This window comes from Arachis hypogaea, chromosome 17 (assembly GCF_003086295.3).
Source record: "Arachis hypogaea cultivar Tifrunner chromosome 17, arahy.Tifrunner.gnm2.J5K5, whole genome shotgun sequence".
NCBI classification, from domain to species: Eukaryota; Viridiplantae; Streptophyta; class Magnoliopsida; order Fabales; family Fabaceae; genus Arachis; species Arachis hypogaea.
This window is the reverse complement of record NC_092052.1, coordinates 21,086,165-21,106,876: the sequence shown is the minus strand read 5'-3', so window position 1 is coordinate 21,106,876 and position 20,712 is coordinate 21,086,165. Positions and strand designations below refer to the sequence as shown.

At 34.7% G+C, this 20,712-nt stretch overlaps 1 protein-coding gene and 1 non-coding gene across 2 annotated transcripts; both read left to right on the top strand.

The window, feature by feature from the left end:
- The first annotated feature begins 2,504 nt into the window (after positions 1 to 2,504).
- On the top strand, positions 2,505 to 3,809 carry LOC112762974 (protein GRAVITROPIC IN THE LIGHT 1-like). Its single transcript, XM_025808765.1, has one exon. The coding sequence runs from the start codon at positions 2,505 to 2,507 to the stop codon at positions 3,807 to 3,809; it is 1,305 nt and encodes a 434-aa protein (XP_025664550.1).
- Positions 3,810 to 15,445: 11,636 nt separating this feature from the next.
- Positions 15,446 to 15,553, top strand: LOC112767837 (small nucleolar RNA R71). Its single transcript, XR_003185278.1, has one exon. It is a non-coding gene; the product is annotated as a small nucleolar RNA R71 (small nucleolar RNA).
- The last annotated feature ends 5,159 nt before the right edge of the window (positions 15,554 to 20,712 follow it).

The following is a 20,712-nucleotide window of genomic DNA, read 5'->3' as shown; positions in this document are numbered from 1 at the left end:
ATAGCAGTAAAAAAATGCCACAATATTATTCTAAAACCACCGCTAACTGTCGAAAGTGTTGTAGTGATTTGAATGGAACAAATTAGTTTATTTGAATTAAGCTAAATCAATTACTTTTTTTTCTTTTATATTACAACCGAATTGTTTTTTTATTGAACCATAATGTAATAGAGTCCAACTATTGAACCTATATCTATTGTCAGAATCGAATCGATAATTATTTCGATTAAAATAATAGATCATTGATTACTGGTTTAATTATTAGTTTATTAATTAAATCAGTAATCTAATAATAATTATATAAAATTATATTCTATTCTTTTCATAATAAATATTTTTTATTTTATTTTGGTATTAAATTAATTATTATTTTTAAATTTTAATAATTCATCATATAATTAATATCTATTATATACTTCAAGTATTTATTAAAATAAGGTTTAATTATTCTTTTAGTCTCTATAGTTTCGTGAAATTTTTAATTAGGTTTCTATACTTTTTTTCTTTTTAATTGGGTCCTTACACTAATTTTTTTTTCAATTAAGTCCCTCTTAGTAGTAATTGACTTAATTTTATAGGGATCCAACTAATAAAAAGAATTGGTATAAGGACCTAAATAAAATGAAAAAAAAGTGTAGGGACCAAAAAAAAATTTTTTTGATGCAGGGACTCAATTAAAAAGAAAAAAAAATATAGGAACCTAATTGAAAATTTTGCGAAACTATAGGCAGCAACAGAATAATTAAACCTTAAAATAATATCATAAATATTTTTCACAATTGTTAACCGTGGGAGCGCCTTTTGCCCCCAAGCTGGATAACTTTAAAAGATTTTTCTGTGATTAGCCACCTTAAAATATACATAAATATTTGTTTGGAGGTAGGGTAGATGATGAAAGGGTGTGATAAGTTCCGAGACATTTTAGCTACGATTGTATTGTAATGTATGATTGCATTGCATGGGGAACACTACCAAATTCGAATCCCTGAATTTGAATGAAGCCAAATATGAAATATTAAAAAGAACATCGCGTGCCACATTATTTCTTAATAATTTTCATTGTTTTTCTCAAATCCAACTACGCATGTGTGTTCTCAGGGTACTTTTACTGAGAAAATCTCTTTTTCAGTTTTTTTGAATGAGCTGAAAGATACACTTTCAGTTTCAGATAACCATTTCGGCTCTGCTTTTAATTTGCCACACACTTTAGGGTGTTAAATTAGTGATCGAATGAAGTCTCATTTGAATTTCGCTCTACTCTTTTCACTCAAATATAGAGTATTTTAGAACATTAATAAATAAGAGTTTAATTAATATGTCCTAATTAAAAAATTTGTTATAAAAAATATTAAATATTATATTTTTAATGTATTTATTGTGTATTCATTAAAATAAAATTAAAATTTTTTAATTAATATAATAATCTTGATATATATCTTTAGAATATATATTAATTAAACACCCGTAAAAGAAATTATCCCATTTTCACTATTAGATTCGTTTTGAAAATATAAGAAAATAATTGAATAATCTAGAATATTCAATCATATACTCTTAAATTTTTAATTGTGGACAACTCAGCATAAGATTTTATTTTAATTTGTTTAGAAGTGTACTAAGAAGATGTACATAAAAGATTGTTGCAGTACAAGTAATATTTAACTTTTTTTTTAGAAATACTTATTTTTTTAGGAATACTTATTAAAATTACTTAGAGGAGTAACTTGTAAAATTTCTTTGATAAATAAGCTACAAAATTATTAAAAATTCAAATTATTGAAGTTTTCCTTTAAAAAAAAAAAACAAAATGTACATTAAATACCTCAACAAATACTTTTAATAAAAAATAAAATGAATAATTACAATCATAGATTACCGGTACACCATTAACAAGTACAGTCAAAGAGGGCATGAAATTCAAACTTAGCATTAAATAGTAATTAATGACAAATAATTAATTCTTTCCATGAAAAAACGCACTCATTCATTCACTCATGAAGTTTCAAACTGCCAGACACACAGAAAAGGGTGGCAAAGCCAAACACAAAAAACAGCACTCAGTCTCAACAGTCAACACTGATCAACACAACAGTCAACGCTCTTTTGTTTGTAACATTCACTCACTGCAACACTTTCACTCTGGTGAGATTTTTCGCCACACTATTGTCCTTTGTGTTGAACCTCATATAGGGTATGTGTAGCATCTTCATATTCCTTCATTTTTATGTAAAATTTTTGCTTAGTTTTCTGAAGTGTGAAACTTTATTTGAACTACTGGTTCTTGTTTGGGTTATTGGATTTTTTTGTGCAATGTGGCTAACAGAACCCACTTCACCAAATTCATTGAGTTTTATTCTTTAGTTTCAAAGATTTTGACTTTGAGCAAAGTTGTTTGTTGTTGGAGGAAAAAAGCAAAAAGGAATCACTGTTAGATCCATTTGTGTTGAGTTGAGTTGAGTGAGTCTCAAAGTTTTGATCTTTTTCAATTTTCTTGGTCTCTTGGGATGGAAAGCACCAACACTATCACAGAAATCATAGGAAAGTTCGCCACCAAAGTTTGTAAACTGAAATCTATTGGGGTATTCTCCTCCGAAGCCCCAAATCTCAATCCCTTGCAATTACAGACGAAACCTGTTTGTAATAATGCCCCTGTGAGTGGAAACAGCAGTGATACAAGTGAGGAGATTAGAACCTATGATCTTAAAGTGCATCCCCACCCGGTTAAAGTTGTGGCAAAAGACCATGATGGCAATGATGGTGTGGAGGTCTTAAAGAATATCTTTGATGCTGTTTCTGCCCTCAAGTTGGCATATCTTAAGCTGCAACAAGCTCACATTCCTTATGATCCAAAGAAGATTGTAGCTGCGGATGATGAAGTTGTTGCTGAGCTTGAGAAGCTATGCAAGTTCAGGCGTCAGTATAAGAAAATGCAATGCAGCAAGGCGAGGTTCGATGCTGCACTTTCTAGTCAATTGCAGGCTGAAATTGAGGCCAAGGAGGCATTTTTGGGGAAGCTCAAGTCTCAAAATTGTGCTAAAGATTGTGAGGTTCTTCGGCTGCAACGAGAGCTTCAGGGCTTGGAGATGGGGAATGAAATTCTGATTGAGAACATCAAGAGGATGAGGGTGGTGAAGAGGGAAGCAAGTGTCTTGAGTGTTGATAAGTTCCAGAATGTTTACAAGGCTGCTTCGCAATCCATTCATAATTTCGCAAAACCATTGATCAGTTTGATGAAAGCTTCGGGTTGGGACCTAGATAAGGCTGCAAATGCCATTGAGACTGGTGTTGTTTATTCTAGAAGGTGCGACAAGAAGTATGCTTTTGAGGCCTACATTGCACTCCGAATGTTTCATGGGATTGCATTGTCTTCCTATGATGTAGGTTATGTTTTGAATTTTGATGATCCTATTGATGCACTGATGGCGAATCCGGATTCAGATTTTGCCAAATATTGTCAAGCTAAATATCTTCTCGTCGTCCATCCGAAAATGGAAGAGTCATTCTTTAGAAACTTGGATCACAGAGCATTCATAATGAGTGGGAGGCACCCAAGAACAGAATTCTATCAATTATTCGCCAAAATGGCAAAATGGATTTGGGTTTTACTAGGATCCGTGCACTCAATAGATCCTAATGCAGCCTTGTTTTCTGTGAACAGAGGAAGTGCTTTCTCCGGCCTACATATGGAATCTGTAAACGAAGAAAAGGAGAGCGACAAAGAGTGTGCCACCTACAAAGTTCAGTTTATGATCATGCCTGGATTTAAAATTGGACAGACAATAGTGAAGTCTCGAGTTTATGTCGCATAACATCGTTCAAGCTACATGATGGTGCTTTTAACCGGTAATTCAGCCAACAGAACAACACAAATTTTGTGCAAGAGTTATTTTGGTTGTATCTTAGTTAGCCACGGTAACAATGGCTACTAATTTATGCTAGCAGTTAGAATCTAAATCCACCAGCTTTACATTTGTGATATTTATCATTGAGTAAAGTACTGATATATCTTTTAAGTTACCCTGGTTTTCAGATTTCTGCTGTATTTTCTCAGTGCCATTCACATTACCCTATGAACTGTAAATAGATGGTTCGCCAAATTCTTTCATTCATGAATTCCCTTTAATCCATTCCATGATCATAATTCATTAATGGTAGAACATGAACATATTGCTCGGCTTTTCTGTAACCAATAAAACACCAAGTGCTGATATAAGTGCCCGATTTTTAACCACTCCATGTTTTCTAACTTGTTTTCATATTAATTATCTAAGTTCAAATTCAAAGCTATGCTTAATCTTAATCTGTTTATGGCGAAAATTGCAAACACAACAAAATCTTTCAAACCAAATCAGCAATAAAGTTGAATCCACATATTGAGGAAGCCATATAACTTGGAATTATTCAAACATGAGAGAGCGCATTTGAAAAAGTAATTCATGATCATGAACAAAGCTTATCCATAAAATGGTTGCATCCATTTCATGGGAAAAGTTAACTAAAAAGAAAAGAATAAATTTAATATCTATTTACTGTCACAGAATGGCTCCTTAGGCCATCAATTCTTCACTATCAGAAGAAAACAAGTCCTTGCAGAGCTCTCCATAGAATCTACAAACCAAATCAATGAACACAGGACTCTTAAGATTCTTCCAGCAGTATAGAAGCTCCTCCACATCCATCAAATCCTTTGTTTTCCCTTCTTCCACAATCATCTCCACCAAGTAGTTCTCGAAGCTCCGGCATGCATCTTCGACATCTTGGCTTGCACCTTCCTTTTTGTCCACCTTAGGAGGCACACTCACAAAACCTGGGCTGAGCGGCGAAGGAATAACCGGCGTTTCAAGAATGTTTAAGGCGGGGCTCCTAGGGCCTTCTTGTGAGAACCCCATGTCCTTCGATTTCTTTGGTGACGAACGAAACACTGACAACAAAGAAGACATGATTGGTTTTCTTGGGTTTGAGGGATTTTGGAATTCGGAGTACTTGATCTTGTGAGCATTTGATCTAGTACATGCTCTTATTATAGAGAAAGATTTCTTCTTGGATCTTTTAACCTTGAAGAACAATATGAGTTTTCTGCATGGCTTTAAATTTAGAAGCTTGGATTTAAAGGCACACCATGCTTTCACTTTCATCTCCAATAAGTGAGAGATGAGTGTTGGTGAAGAAAGTTGAGTACTCTTGTTGGAGTGTAGTGACTTTGTTGCTTATGATTACTATTGGAGAATTGGATATGTTTGTTGTGAAACCAAGTTAGTTGTAACTTAATAGAGATTGTGATTGTGATTGTAAATTTGTGACATTAATTAGAGAGAGAGGGGGAAGTACATATATTAATGTCTTAAGGTATAAGGTCTTGGTGTATACGGGTATTAGGTCTTTTATAAGTTGTGCTCCTTTTTTAATTTTTATTTGGTGAATGTGGGTTTCACGTCTTGTGTGATTGAAGTTCAATACAAAGAGGCATAGCAAATAGCATGACTGCATAAACAATTTGGATGGCTCGAATAGTTAGTTTATTTATTCGTTTAAAAAAATGTAATAGAATTTAAATTATGAGAGATTAATCTTTAATTAACTGGATAAATATATATTAAAATTAATTATTAATATATAATATATTTTAAAATATAAAATATATATTAAAAATAAATTAAATTATATATATATTTATATATAAATATATAATATTTAATTTTAATAGGTAATTTTAATATTAGAATTATGACTATATAATACATTAATTATAGCATCACTATACCTTCATTAATTTTTTACGCGTTAAGAGAAGCAACTCTGTCTTTAGTTGTAGAGTGACCTCAATATATAAATTGAAAGATTAAATTAGATTGATGTGTACTTTTAAGATTAAACAAATGTTCAAGGAGTAATTCTTAGTCCCAATGCTTTCAGTGAACAAAGAAAATAAAATTCGTGGCAGACTAAATTAAAAAGAGAGTAAAAAACATTAGAGAAGATGTAAATGAATTTAGCTAAATTATATTTTCAAAGATTCAAATTTTTAAATAATATATATAAAGATATAAAAAAATCTCTTTTGTTTTTTACTTTTAACTATTATAATTTCTAAAAGTATAAACAAATTATAATTTTTATATTCACAAACATTAAAGTCTTTGTAATTATAAATATCTAATAAACATAATTATAAACCAAGTTTTCATCCAAAACATAATTATAAATATTGTTCCCAAAGCAAAATAAACATAATATAAAACACTCAATTTTCATCTTCATTCTCTTGTAAGTTGGGTTGGGAGAAGTTAGGTTTTGGTAAAAAAAAATTGTAAAAATACCTCTTGTCAAAAAAATACTAAGCCCGGCGGGGAAGCCCGCCCCGCCCCACCAAAATCCGCGGTTTAAGCGATGCGAGTTAAGCGGACTTTTGCTATTTGGCAGTCCTAATTTTCCAACCCGTCCCGCCTTTTTTGACGGATTACGCGGGCCGGTCCGACGGATTTAGATCCGTTTGCCACCCCTAGTAATATGTATGATCAGATACATAAAAAATACTAATTTGGCAATTAAAAGTCACTCAATAACTACCACATACACTTGTAATATGATCAAACATATTAAGTATACACACACACAAAATAGTTATTTGTATAAAATATATATAAAAATATAAAATATAAAATATAAAATATAAATAAATTAAATAATATATATTATATATAGATATATGATAATTGACTTTTTAGTATGATAAATAATTGATCGTTGGATGATTTTTAATTGTTTAATTAGTATTTTCTTAAATACAATAGAATATTTTAGAAGGAAAATAATCAAAAAAATTTCTTAATGAGAGAAAAACACAGAATATATACTTTTTTTTTTTTAATAATCCTCAAGGGAAACACTGAATATGTTTAGCTTCCAAACAACGGATCTGTCAATTAGGTGTGGGAATAATTAGAGGTAGGGGAAGTTGGTGACTAAGAGGTTTGCCATTGTCTTGTTTCTTATTTTACTAGCATTTGGTCCGTCCAATTGCACGAAAAAATCTGATCATTTTTTTCGTTAAAATTTATATTTTTCATATAGAATTTATACCAAATAAAATTTTTAGTGAAAATACAAGTTAAAGTATTGATGATGTTAAATTATGTCAAAATAAATCTAAATTCATTATATACATAATAATAATATGACTATTATAAAATATTACAACATTCATAATAAATTCATAAATTAAAAATATACAGTAGAAGAGGCATATTAAAAATCTCCTTGCATGTTTGTAAAGGAAAGAATGCTTGTTACTTTGTTTTGCAATGAGAAATTTGGAGAAAAAAAGTGTGAAATGCAAGAAAAATTGGTTTGAGATTTTGAATTGTTTGTGTTTTTTGAAATATTCGTTATTGTAATTTCTATATCAATTTTTAATAGGATTAAAAATTATAAATCTATTAGTTAGCTTAGTATATAAAATTTATTGTGTATTTTTTATATAAAAATACTTTTAATTTGTTACTTATCAGTTTTAAGATTAAATTAAAAAAATATAGTACCAAAATATTTTCTCTCAAATTTATTACTTGTTAAGTAGATGGCAGTTAAATTCAATTCTTTATTCTTAGAGAATCTTTTAAGATTTTGTTAAAAAAGGAGATCTTGATTCAATAAACTTAAATAGAAAATTAATAGATTATGCTCTAAATATTCTTTCAATGCTTACAAAAAATATTTAAAAAGAAAAAAATGAATGAAAGAAAAAATGAATTCACCTAAAGAAAAGAGAATACATTTAGTTTATTTTGATTTTGTATAGTATCATTTCTATACCAATTAACTATTGTTCTTGCTTTTTATGAATATTGTCCAGGTCTATGATCAAATCAGATATTGTTTCTATTGTAATACATTTTTTTTCAAAACAGATAAATTAGCAAAGTCTCACTATAATTTAGATAATTACAAATATTTATAATGGGATGACCTAACATGATGAGCAAAAATATAGATATTAAAAATTGTCTGTGAACAATAAAAAGTCTTTCAGTATTTATTTCTTTAAGAATTATAAAAGAACTATATAATAATAAAAGAAAATAAAAATTGATAAGTAAGGTCTCAATGAACTTTGCCTCAATATATAAATTCGGCACAATCCTATAAATTGAGTAGAAGAAACAATCTTTAAAGGCCTTATGTAGTAGCAGCAGCTCTCCTCTTTCTTGGTGTAGCTTCTATGCCTAATCAGAATAACAATAATCTTTAGAGTCACACATAAATTATAATTTAATAAATACTAATAGCATATTAAAATTTTTCTAAAACTAATACTAATCATCATCATAAAAAAGAAAAGACAATAACATTAGCATTGCAATTAAAATGAAAAAAATGTCTAACAAAAAAATAAAAAAGGAAATTTAATCCAAAAAAAAGTACCTTCCGTCTCTATAGGGACTTTTAAAAAGCATAATGAGTGTCAATAGGTACTTTTGAATTTGAATAATTCTTTGTTTGGATTGCTTTCAGATTGACAACTCCTTAAATGCAAACAACTGTGATTAAACCAAAGGGAACTAAATCTATTTATAAACAAATTAAATCTAAGTGGATAGAATGCTAGTAGTGTATGATAGCGGATTAGTTTTAATTGTAGACAGAACCAAACCACCCTCTCCAATTTTATTGCCTCCACTGAAATAGTCAAGAGACAAGTTTTGGTTCTTTATAAGAATAGAGTCCCACATTTTGATTTCTTGAGTTCTATTCACAAATATATTCAGTTAAAATCTCTACCGGTATTTTTTTTCTTTGGAATATGGTGCACGAAATTGTGATCTCTAATAATGGCTCCAAAGACTTGGTGCTCTAATCTTAATTCATAATTTGTCACAACTTCGATACAACTAACCAACAAGTGCACTGGGTCGTCCAAGTAATACCTTACGTGAGTAAGGGTCGAATCCCACGGAGATTGTTGGTATGAAGCAAGCTATGGTCACCTTGTAAATCTCAGTCAGGCAGATATAAAATAGTAATGGGGTTTTCGAAAATAAGTAATAAAAGAAGGATAGAAATACTTATGTAAATCATTGGTGAGAATTTCAGATAAGCGTATGGAGATGCAATCGTTCCTCTGAACCTCTGCTTTCCTGCTGTCTTCATCCAATCAGCTTACTCCTTTCTATGGCTGGCTTTATGTAAGGATGTCACCGATGCCACTGGCTACTTTCAATCCTCTCGGGAAAATGGTCCAAATGCTCTGTCACAGCACGGCTAATCGTCTGGAGGCATCACCCTTGTCGTTGCTTGCATCCTATTCCTCTCTGTGAAAATGGTCCGATGCGCTGTCACTGCATGGCTAATCATCTTGGAGGTTCTCGATCATACTGGAATAGAATTTACTATCCTTTTGCGTCTGTCATTACGCCCAGCACTCGCGAGTTTTGAGTTCGTCACAGTCATTCAATCCCAGAGTCCTACTCGGAATACCACGGACAAGGTTTAGACTTTCCGGACTCTCATGAATGCCGCCATCAATCTAGCTTATACCACGAAGATTCTGATTAAGAGATCTAAGAGATACTCATTCAATCTAATGCAGAACGGAAGTGGTTGTCAGGTACGCGTTCATAGGGAATGATGATGATTGTCACGTTCATCACATTCAGGTTGAAGTGCGAATGAATATCTTAGAAGCGAAATAAGATGAATTGAATAGAAAACAGTAGTACTTTGCATTAATCTTTGAGGAACAGCAGAGCTCCACACCTTAATCTATGGAGTGTAGAAACTCTACCATTGAAAATACATAAGTGAAAGGTCCAGGCATGACCGAATGGCCAGCCCTCTGATCTAAGAACCAGGCGTCCAAAGATATCAAATACAATAGTAAAATGTCCTATTTATAATAAACTAGCTACTAGGGTTTACAAAAGTAAGTAATTGATGCATAAATCCACTTCCGGGGCTCACTTGGTGTGTGCTTGGGCTGAGCTTGAAGTCTACACGTGGAGAGGTCATTCTTGGAGTTGAACGCCAGCTTTTGTGCCAGTTTGGGCGTTGAACTCCACTTTGCAGCTTGTTTCTGGCGCTGGACGCCAGAATTGGGCAGAGAGCTGGCGTTGAACGCCAGTTTGCATCGTCTAAACTCGGGTAAAGTATGGACTATTATATATTTCTGGAAAGCCCTGGATGTCTACTTTCCAACGCAATTAGAAGCGCGCCATTTTGAGTTCTGTAGCTCCAGAAAATCCATTTTGAGTGCAGGGAGGTCAGAATCCAACAGCATCAGCAGTCCTTCTTCAACCTCTGAATCTGATTTTTGCTCAAGTCCCTCAATTTCAGCCAGAAAATACCTGAAATCACAGAAAAACACACAAACTCATAGTAAAGTCCAGAAATGTGAATTTAACATAAAAACTAATGAAAACATCCCTAAAAGTAACCAGATTCTACTAAAAACATACTAAAAACAATGTCAAAAAGCGTATAAATTATCCGCTCATCACAACACCAAACTTAAATTGTTGGTTGTCCCCAAGCAACTGAAAATCAAATAGGATAAAAAGAAGAGAATATACTATAAATTCCAAACTATCAATGAAACATAGCTCCAATCAAATGAGCGGGACTTATAGCTTTTTGCCTCTTGAATAGTTTTGGCATCTCACTTTATCCATTGAGGTTCAGAATGATTGGCATCTATAGGAACTCAGAGTTCAGATAGTGTTATTGACTCTCCTAGTTCAGTATGATGATTCTTGAACACAACTATTTTATGAGTCTTGGCCGTGGCCTTAAGCACTTTGTTTTCCAGTATTACCACCGGATACATAAATGCCACATACACATAATTGGGTGAACCTTTTCAGATTGTGACTCAGCTTTGCTAAAGTCCCCAATTAGAGGTGTCCAGGGTTCTTAAGCACACTCTTTTTTTTTGCTTTGGACCTTGACTTTAACCGCTCAGTCTCAAGTTTTCACTTGACACCTACACGCCACAAGCACATGGTTAGGGACAGCTTGGTTTAGCCGCTTAGGCCAGAATTTTATTCCTTTAGGCCCTCCTATCCACTGATGCTCAAAGCCTTGGGATCCTTTTTATTTGCCCTTGCCTTTTGGTTTTAAGGGTTATTGGCTTTTTGCTCTTGCCTCTTGGTTTTAAGAGCTTTTGGCTTTTTCTGCTTGCTTTTTCTCTTTCTTTCTATTTATTTTTTTTTCGCCCCCTTTTTTTTTCTGCAAGCTTTGTTCTTTGCTGCTTTTTCTTGCTTCAAGAATCATTTTTATGATTTTTCAGATTATCAAATAACATATTTCCTAGTCATCATTCTTTCAAGAGCCAACATATTTAACATTCTTAAACAACAACTTCAAAAGACATATGCACTGTTTAAGCATACATTCAGAAAACAAGAAGCATTGTCACCACATCAATATAATTAAACTAGGTTCAAGGATAAATTCAAAACTCATGTATTTCTTGTTCTTTTGAATTAAAACATTTTTCATTTAAGAGAGGTGATGGATTCATAGGACATTCATAACTTTAAGACAAAGTTACTAACTACTAATGATCATGTAATGAAGACACAAACATGGATAAGCATTTAACATAGAGAAAACGAAAAACAGAAGAAATAAGAACAAGGAATGAATCCACCTTAGTGATGGTGGCGTTTCCTTCTTGAGGAACCAATGATGTCCTTGAGCTCTTCTATGTCTCTTCCTTGTCTTTGTTGCTCCTCCCTCATTGCTTTTTGATCTTCTCTTATTTCATGAAGGATGATGGAGTGCTCTTGATGTTCCACCCTTAGTTGTCCCATGTTGGAACTTAATTCTCCTAGGGAGGTGTTGATTTGCTCCCAATAGTTTTGTGGAGGAAAATGCATATGAGGCATCTCCGGGATCTCATGGTGATGAGCTTCCTGCGCCTCTTGAGCTCCATGAATGGGCTCTCTTGCTTGCTCCATCTTTTTCTTAGTGATGGGCTTCTCTTCCTCAATGTGAATGTCTCCTTCTATGGAAGCTCCAGCTGAGTAACATAGATGGCAGATAAGATGAGGAAAAGCTAGCCTTGCCCCAGGAGAGGGCTTTTCGGCTATTTTGTAGAGTTCAAGGGAGATGACTTCATGAACCTCTACTTCTTCTCCAATCATGATGCTATGGATCATGATGGCCCGATCCACAGTAACTTCAGATCGGTTGCTAGTGGGGATGATGGAGCGTTGGATGAACTCCAACCATCCTCTAGCCACAGGCTTGAGGTCCAATCTTCTTAGTTGAACCGGCTTGCTTTTGGAGTCAATCTTCCATTGAGCTCCTTCCACACATATGTCCATGAGGACTTGGTCCAACCTTTGATTAAAGCTGACCCTTCTAGTGTAGGGGCGTTCATCTCCTTGCATCATAGGCAAGTTAAACGCCAACCTCACATTTTCCGGACTAAAATCTAAGTATTTCCCCCGAACCATTGTAACATAGTTCTTTGGATCCGGGTTCTTACTTTGATCATGGTTCTTGGTGATCCATGCATTGGCATAGAACTCTTGAACCATTAGGATGCCGACTTGTTGGATGGGATTTGTTAGAACTTTCCAACCTCTTCTTTGAATTTCATGTCGGATCTCTGGATACTCATTTCTTTTGAGTTTGAAAGGGACCTCGGGGATCACCTTCTTCTTGGCCACAACATCATAGAAGTGGTCTTGATGAGCTTTGGAGATGAATCTTTCCATCTCCCATGACTCGGAGGTGGAAGTTTTTGTCTTTCCTTTCCCTTTTCTAGAGGATTCTCCGGTCTTAGGTGCCATCAATGGTAATGGAAAAACAAAAAGCTTATGCTTTTACCACACCAAACTTAGAATATTGCTCGCCCTCGAGCAAGAAAATAAAGAATTAGATGAAGAAGAAGAAGAAAATATGGAGAAGAGGGGAGAGGTGTGTTTCGGTCAAGAAGAGAAGAAAGGGTTGTGTTGTGTGAAAATGAGGAAGAATGGAAGGCTATATATAGGGAAGGAAGGGGGGTTAAGGTTTGGCCATATGGGTGGGTTTGGGTGGGAAATTGATTTGAATTTTGAAGGTAGGTGGAGTTTATTGGGTAGGTTTATGGGGAAGAGTGGGTGGATGTGAGTGGTGAAAGGTTTTGGGGAAGAGTGTTTATTGGGAATAGAGGATGATTGAGAAGAGAGAAGAGAGTGAGTGGAGGTAGGTGGGGATCCTGTGGGGTCCACAGATCTTGAGATGATCCTGTGAGGTCCACAGATCCTGAGGTGTTCAAAGATTTACAACCTTGCACCAAATTAGGCATGTAAAATGCCCTTGCACACAACTCTGGGCGTTCAGCGCCAGGTTGGTGCCCATTTTGGGCGTTCAACGCCCATTTGTTGCCCATTTCTGGCGTTGAACACCAGAACCATGCTTGTTCTGGGCGTTCAGCGCCAGCTCCTCTCCAGGGTGCAATTCTGGCGTTCAGCGCCCAGATGATGCCCATTTTGGGCGTTCAGCGCCCAGATACTGCCCATTTTGGGCGTTCAGCGCCAGAACCATGCTCTGTTCTGGCGTTGAACGCCAGGCAGGTGCTTCCTCCAGGGTGTGATTTTTCTTCTGCTGTTTTTGATTCTGTTTCTAAATTTTTCGTTTATTTTGTGACTCCACATGATCATGAACCTAAGAAAACATGAAAAACAAGAATAAAATTAGATAAATAAACATTGGGTTGCCTCCCAACAAGCGCTTCTTTAATGTCAATAGCTTGACAGTGGGCTCTCATGGGGCCTCACAGCTATGCAGAGCTTTGTTGAGACCTCCCAACACCAAACTTAGAGTTTGGATATGGGGGTTTGACACCAAACTTAGAGTTTGGTTGTGGCCTCCCAACACCAAACTTAGAGTTTGACTGTGGGGGCTTTGGTTGACTCTGCTTTGAGAGAAGCTTTTTCTGCTTCCTCTCCATGGATGCAGAGAGAGATCCTTGAGCTGTAAACACAAGTTTGTCCTTATTTAATTGAAGGATCAATTCTCCTCTGTCCACATCAATCACAGCTCTTGCTGTGGCTAGGAAAGGTCTTCCTAGGATGATGGATTCATCCTCTTCCTTTCCAGTATCCAGGACTATGAAATCAGCAGGGATGTAAAGGCCTTCAACCTTTACTAACACGTCCTCTACTTGTCCATAAGCCTGTTTTCTTGAATTGTCTGCCATCTCTAATGAGATTTTAGCAGCTTGCACCCCATAGATTCCCAGTTTCTCTATTACAGAGAGGGGCATGAGGTTTATTCCTGAACCAAGGTCACACAGAGCCTTAAAGATCATGGTGCCTATGGTACAAGGTATTATGAACTTTCCAGGATCCTGTCTCTTCTGAGGCAATGTCAGTTGATCCAGATCACTTAGTTCATTGGTGAACAAGAGAGGTTCATCTTCCCAAGTTTCAATACCAAATAATTTGGCATTTAGCTTCATGATTGCACCAAGGAACTTGGCAGCTTGCTCTTCAGTAACATCCTCATTTTCTTCAGAAGAGGAATACTCATCAGAGCTCATGAATGACATAAGGAGGTTCAATGGAATCTCTATGGTCTCTAGATGAGCCTCAGAGTCCTTTGGTTCCTCAGAGGGAAGCTCCTTATTGATCACTGGACGTCCCAGGAGGTTTTCTTCCTTGGGATTCACGTCCTTCTCCTCTCTTGTGGGTTCGGCCATGGTCATTAATTCAATGGCCTTGCACTCTCCTTTTGGATTCTCTTCTGTATTGCTTGGGAGAGTACTAGGAGGGATTTCAGTAATCCTTTTACTCAGCTGACCCACTTGTGCTTCCAAATTTCTAATGGAAGACTTTGTTTCATTCATGAAACTCACAGTGGCCTTAGATAGATCAGAGACTAAATTTGCTAAGCTAGATGGATTCTGCTCAGAATTCTCTGTCTGTTGCTGAGTGGATGATGGAAAAGGCTTGCTATTGCTAAACCTGTTTCTTCCACCATTATTAAAGCCTCGTTGAGGCTTTTGATCCTTCCATGAGAGATTTGGGTGATTTTTCCATGATGGATTGTAGGTGTTTCCATATGGTTCACCCATGTAATTTAACTCTGCTATTGCAGGGTTCTCAGGATCATAAGCTTCTTCTTCAGAAAATGCCTCTTGAGTACTGTTGGATGCAGCTTGCATTTCATTCAGACTCTGAGAAATCATATTGACTTGCTGAGTCAATATTTTGTTCTGAACCAATATGCCATTCAGAGTATCAATTTCAAGAACTCCCTTCTTCATAGGCGTCCCAGTACTCACAGGGTTCCTCTCAGAAGTGTACATGAACTGGTTATTAGTAACCATGTCAATGAGTTCTTGAGCTTCTGCAGGCATTTTCTTTAGGTGAATGGATCCACCTGCAGAAGTATCCAATGACATCTTTGATAGCTCAGATAAACCATCATAGAATATATCCAGGATGGTCCATTCTGAAAGCATGTCAGAAGGACACTTTTTGGTCAGCTGCTTGTATCTTTCCCAAGCTTCATAGAGGGATTCACCTTCTTTCTGTCTGAAGGTTTGAACATCAGCTCTAAGCTTGCTCAGTTTTTGAGGAGGAAAGAACTTGGCTAAGAAAGCCGTGACCAGCTTATCCCAAGAGTTCAGGCTGTCTTTGGGTTGAGAGTCCAACCACACTCTAGCTCTGTCTCTTACAACAAAAGGGAAAAGCATGAGCCTGTAGACTTCAGGATCTACTCCATTAGTCTTAACAGTATCACAGATCTGCAAGAATTCAGTTAAGAACTCAAAGGGATCTTCAAATGAAAGTCCATGAAACTTGCAGTTCTGCTGCATCAGAGAAACTAGCTGAGGTTTCAGCTCAAAGTTGTTTGCTCCAATGGTAGGAATGGAGATGCTCCTTCCATGTAAATTGGAATTAGGTGCAGTAAAGTCACCAAGCATTCTCCTTGCATTATTGTTGTTGGGTTCGGCTGCCATCTCCTTTACTTGTTCGAAATTTTTAATAAGGTTGTCTCTGGATTGTTGTAATTTAGCTTCTCTTAGTTTCCTCTTCAGAGTCCTTTTAGGTTCTGGGTCAGCTTCAACAAGAATGCCTTTTTCTTTGTCCCTGCTCATAAGAAAGAGAAGAGAAAAAGAAAAGAAGAGTAATCCTCTATGTCATAGTAAAGAGGTTCCTTATTGTTAGTAGATGAATAAATAAATAGAATAAGATAATAGAAGGAGAGGATTTTTGAAAACTATTTTTGAAAAAGAGTTAGTGATTTTTGAAAATAGTTTTTGAAAAAAAGTTAGTAATTTTTCGAAAATTCAAATAAAAAATAAAATAATTAGTTTAATTAAAAAGAAATTTTGAAAAAGAGGGAAGATATTTTCGAAAATTAGAGAGAGAGAGTTAGTTAGGTAGTTTTGAAAAAGGTAAGAAACAAACAAAAAGTTAGTTAGTTAGTTGAAACAAATTTTGAAAAAATAAGAAGTTAGGAAGTTAGAAAAGATATTTTGAAATCAAATTTTTTAAAAGGATAAGATAAGAAGATATTTTTGAAAAGATATGATTGAAATTAGTTTTTGAAAAAGATTTGATTTTGAAAATCACAATTAATGACTTGATTCACAAGAAATCTCAAGATATGATTCTAGAACTTAAAGTTTGAATCTTTCTTAACAAGCAAGTAACAAACTTGAAATTTTTGAATCAAAACATTAATTGATGATGTTATTTTCGAAAAAATGATGTAAAATTAAGAAAAAGATTTTTTGAAAAATATTTTTGAAATTTTTGAAAATAACTAAAAAAATTGAAAAAGATTTGATTTTTGAAAAAGATTTTGAAAAAGATAAGATTTTTAAATTGGAAATTTGATTTGACTCATAAAAGCAACTAGATTTTAAAAATTTTTGAAAAAGTCAAATCTAATTTTCAAAATTTTAAGAGAAAAAAAGGGAAAGATATTTTTTTGATTTTTGAATTTTTATGATTAGAGAGAAAAACATGAAAATGATGCAATGCATGAGATTTTTAGATCAAAACAATGAATGCATGCAAGAATGCTATGAATGTCAAGATGAACACCAAGAACACTATGAAGATCATGATGAACATCAAGAACACATTTTTGAAAAATTTTTAATGCAAAGAAAACATGCAAGACACCAAACTTAGAATTCTTTAATGCTTAGATATAAAGAATTCAGGAATGCATATGAAAAACAAGAAAAGACACAAAACATGCAAATGCAAAGATCAAACAAGAAGACTTACCAAGAACAACTTGAAGATCATGAAGAACACTATGAATGCATGAATTTTTTTTCGAAAAATGCAAGATGAACATGCAATTGACACCAAACTTATAACATGACTCAAGACTCAAACAAGAAACACAAAAAATGTTTTTGATTTTTAGGATTTTCTAAATTTTTTTTTTGGAATTTTTTCGAAAATTATTTTGAAAAAGGAAAATAAGGATTCCAAAATTTTTAATATGAATTCCAGGAATCTTATGCTCTTTAGCCTAAAGCTCCAATCAAAGGGTCAGGCATGGCTTAATAGCCAGCCAAGCTTTAGTATGTAACTCAGACATGACACGCCTGACATGCCCTACACAGAAGAATTAGACATGGCTTTACAGCCAGCCAGGTTTCCACATGCTTCATGAAACACTAGAATTCATTCTTAAAAATTCTGAAGAAAAATATATTTTTGAAAACATTTTTATTTTAAAAAATTTTTTTTCGAAAACAAAGGAGAAATTTTTGAAAGAATTTTGAAAAATTTTTAAAAATAAAACAGAAAGAAAATTACCTAATCTGAGCAACAAGATGAACCGTCAGTTGTCCAAACTCGAACAATCCCCGGCAACGGTGCCAAAAACTTGGTGCACAAAATTGTGATCTCTAATAATGGCTCCAAAGACTTGGTGCTCTAATCTTAATTCATAATTTGTCACAACTTCGATACAACTAACCAGCAAGTGCACTGGGTCGTCCAAGTAATACCTTACGTGAGTAAGGGTCGAATCCCACGGAGATTGTTGGTATGAAGCAAGCTATGGTCACCTTGTAAATTTCAGTCAGGCAGATATAAAATAGTAATGGGGTTTTCGAAAATAAGTAATAAAAGAAGGATAGAAATACTTATGTAAATCATTGGTGAGAATTTCAGATAAGCGTATGGAGATGCAATCGTTCCTCTGAACCTCTGCTTTCCTGCTGTCTTCATCCAATCAGTCTTACTCCTTTCTATGGCTGGCTTTATGTAAGGATGTCACCGGTGCCACTGGCTACTTTCAATCCTCTCGGAAAAATGGTCCAAATGCTCTGTCACAGCACGGCTAATCGTCTGGAGGCATCACCCTTGTCGTTGGTTGCATCCTATTCCTCTCTGTGAAAATGGTCTGATGCGCTGTCACTGCATGGCTAATCATCTTGGAGGTTCTCGATCATACTGGAATAGAATTTACTATCCTTTTGCGTCTGTCACTACGCCCAGCACTCGCGAGTTTTGAGTTCGTCACAGTCATTCAATCCCAGAGTCCTACTCAGAATACCACGGACAAGGTTTAGACTTTCCGAACTCTCATGAATGCCGCCATCAATCTAGCTTATACCACGAAGATTCTGATTAAGAGATCTAAGAGATACTCATTCAATCTAATGCAGAACGGAAGTGGTTGTCAGGCACGCGTTCATAGGGAATGATGATGATTGTCACGTTCATCACATTCAGGTTGAAGTGCGAATGAATATCTTAGAAGCGAAATAAGATGAATTGAATAGAAAACAGTAGTACTTTGCATTAATCTTTGAGGAACAGCAGAGCTCCACACCTTAATCTATGGAGTGTAGAAACTCTACCGTTGAAAATACATAAGTGAAAGGTCCAGGCATGGCCGAATGGCCAGCCCCTCTGATCTAAGAACCAGGCATCCAAAGATATCAAATACAATAGTAAAATGTCCTATTTATAATAAACTAGCTACTAGGGTTTACAGAAGTAAGTAATTGATGCATAAATCCACTTCTGGGGCCCACTTGGTGTGTGCTTGGGCTGAGCTTGAAGTCTACACATGGAGAGGTCATTCTTGGAGTTGAACGCCAGCTTTTGTGCCAGTTTGGGCGTTGAACTCCACTTTGCAGCTTGTTTCTGGCGCTGGATGCTAGAATTGGGCAGAGAGCTGGCGTTGAATGCCAGTTTGCATCCTCTAAACTCGGGCAAAGTATGGACTATTATATATTTCTGGAAAGCCCTGGATGTCTACTTTCCAACGCAATTGGAAGCGCGCCATTTTGAGTTCTGTAGCTCCAGAAAATCCATTTTGAGTGAAGGGAGGTTAGAATCCAACAGCATCAGCAGTCCTTCTTCAACCTCTGAATCTGATTTTTGCTCAAGTCCCACAATTTCAGTCAGAAAATACCTGAAATCACAGAAAAATACACAAACTCATAGTAAAGTCCAGAAATGTGAATTTAACATAAAAACTAATGAAAACATCCCTAAAAGTAACCAGATTCTACTAAAAACATACTAAAAACAATGTCAAAAAGCGTATAAATTATCCGCTCATCAGAATATAATGAATGTCATAATTCATGACTACAACCATATCCAATTGAATGTTAATCAAATTTAAACAAATTCAACTTTCCATTAGCTACTTTAACATGCAACCAAGTTACCTTCATCAATGTTTGGATCTTGTTTTGGTGCAGAAGTTGCCTTCCTACCAATATGAAAGGGAAACAGGTCATGACTAAATGCAATAGCCAATTTCACCAGTTTGAATCATAGAACATCGTCAAATTCTTTAAGCAATATAAAATGGTACATGTGAAAAATAAGACTATAATTTTCACTCAACAGAGCTGAATAAACATTTCATGATTCAAACATTCTCAGCAAAGCTCCAGTGAAATTGAAAGAAAGTACCAATATAAAAAGTTAAAACAGAAATAGAATCTCCTATTTTGCTACTTAGGCTGAGCTAACTGATTTGACTAATGTGAATATAAAGAAGCTGTCTCAAAAACTAAATGGCCAAAGGATCAGCTTCAAATTGTTCAATATAAAAAAACTGCATAACAATTCAAGCATGTATGAAAATGCATTCATGTAAACCCTATAAAACTGTGAAATACTTTCTATATGCCACAGAACTCTACATCGTGCACAACTATATCAAATAGTCTTCTCAGGCAGGGAAGCCTTATTGTACCCATCACATAAGAAATGGCAAGAATTCCTTCTCAAATTGCAAATTGTACCAAACCGTCACCTTTAGCAATAGTAGAAGGGAGGACCAGAGGCCAGTCTTACATAGCCATAGAGTCAGAGAAAAATACAACAGAGCAAAAATAAATCAAGAAATACAAAAAAAAAAAAGTAAACCCCCACAAACAAAAAGAAATAACTAGAAATGCTAAAAAATGTCAACCAGTAGCACAAAATTGTTATAAAAAAACCACTTTACTTTTTCTTTCCCTTAGCATAATATGTTAAAGAGTTTTCATATAACAGAATGAGTCTCACTTTATCATCAAAGGCTTAATTTTATTCTGTAATACTTAAGACATAAAAGATTTTGTAATAATTCAGTATATTACCTTAAAAATATTTCTTTTTCATTCTCTCATTAACAACAATCATAGAGAAGCAAAAATACATTCAGATAAATAAAAAATAGTAATCAGACTTTATAATTAGAAGAAGTAGCTAAAAGTAGCCATATCTTGAAGAATAA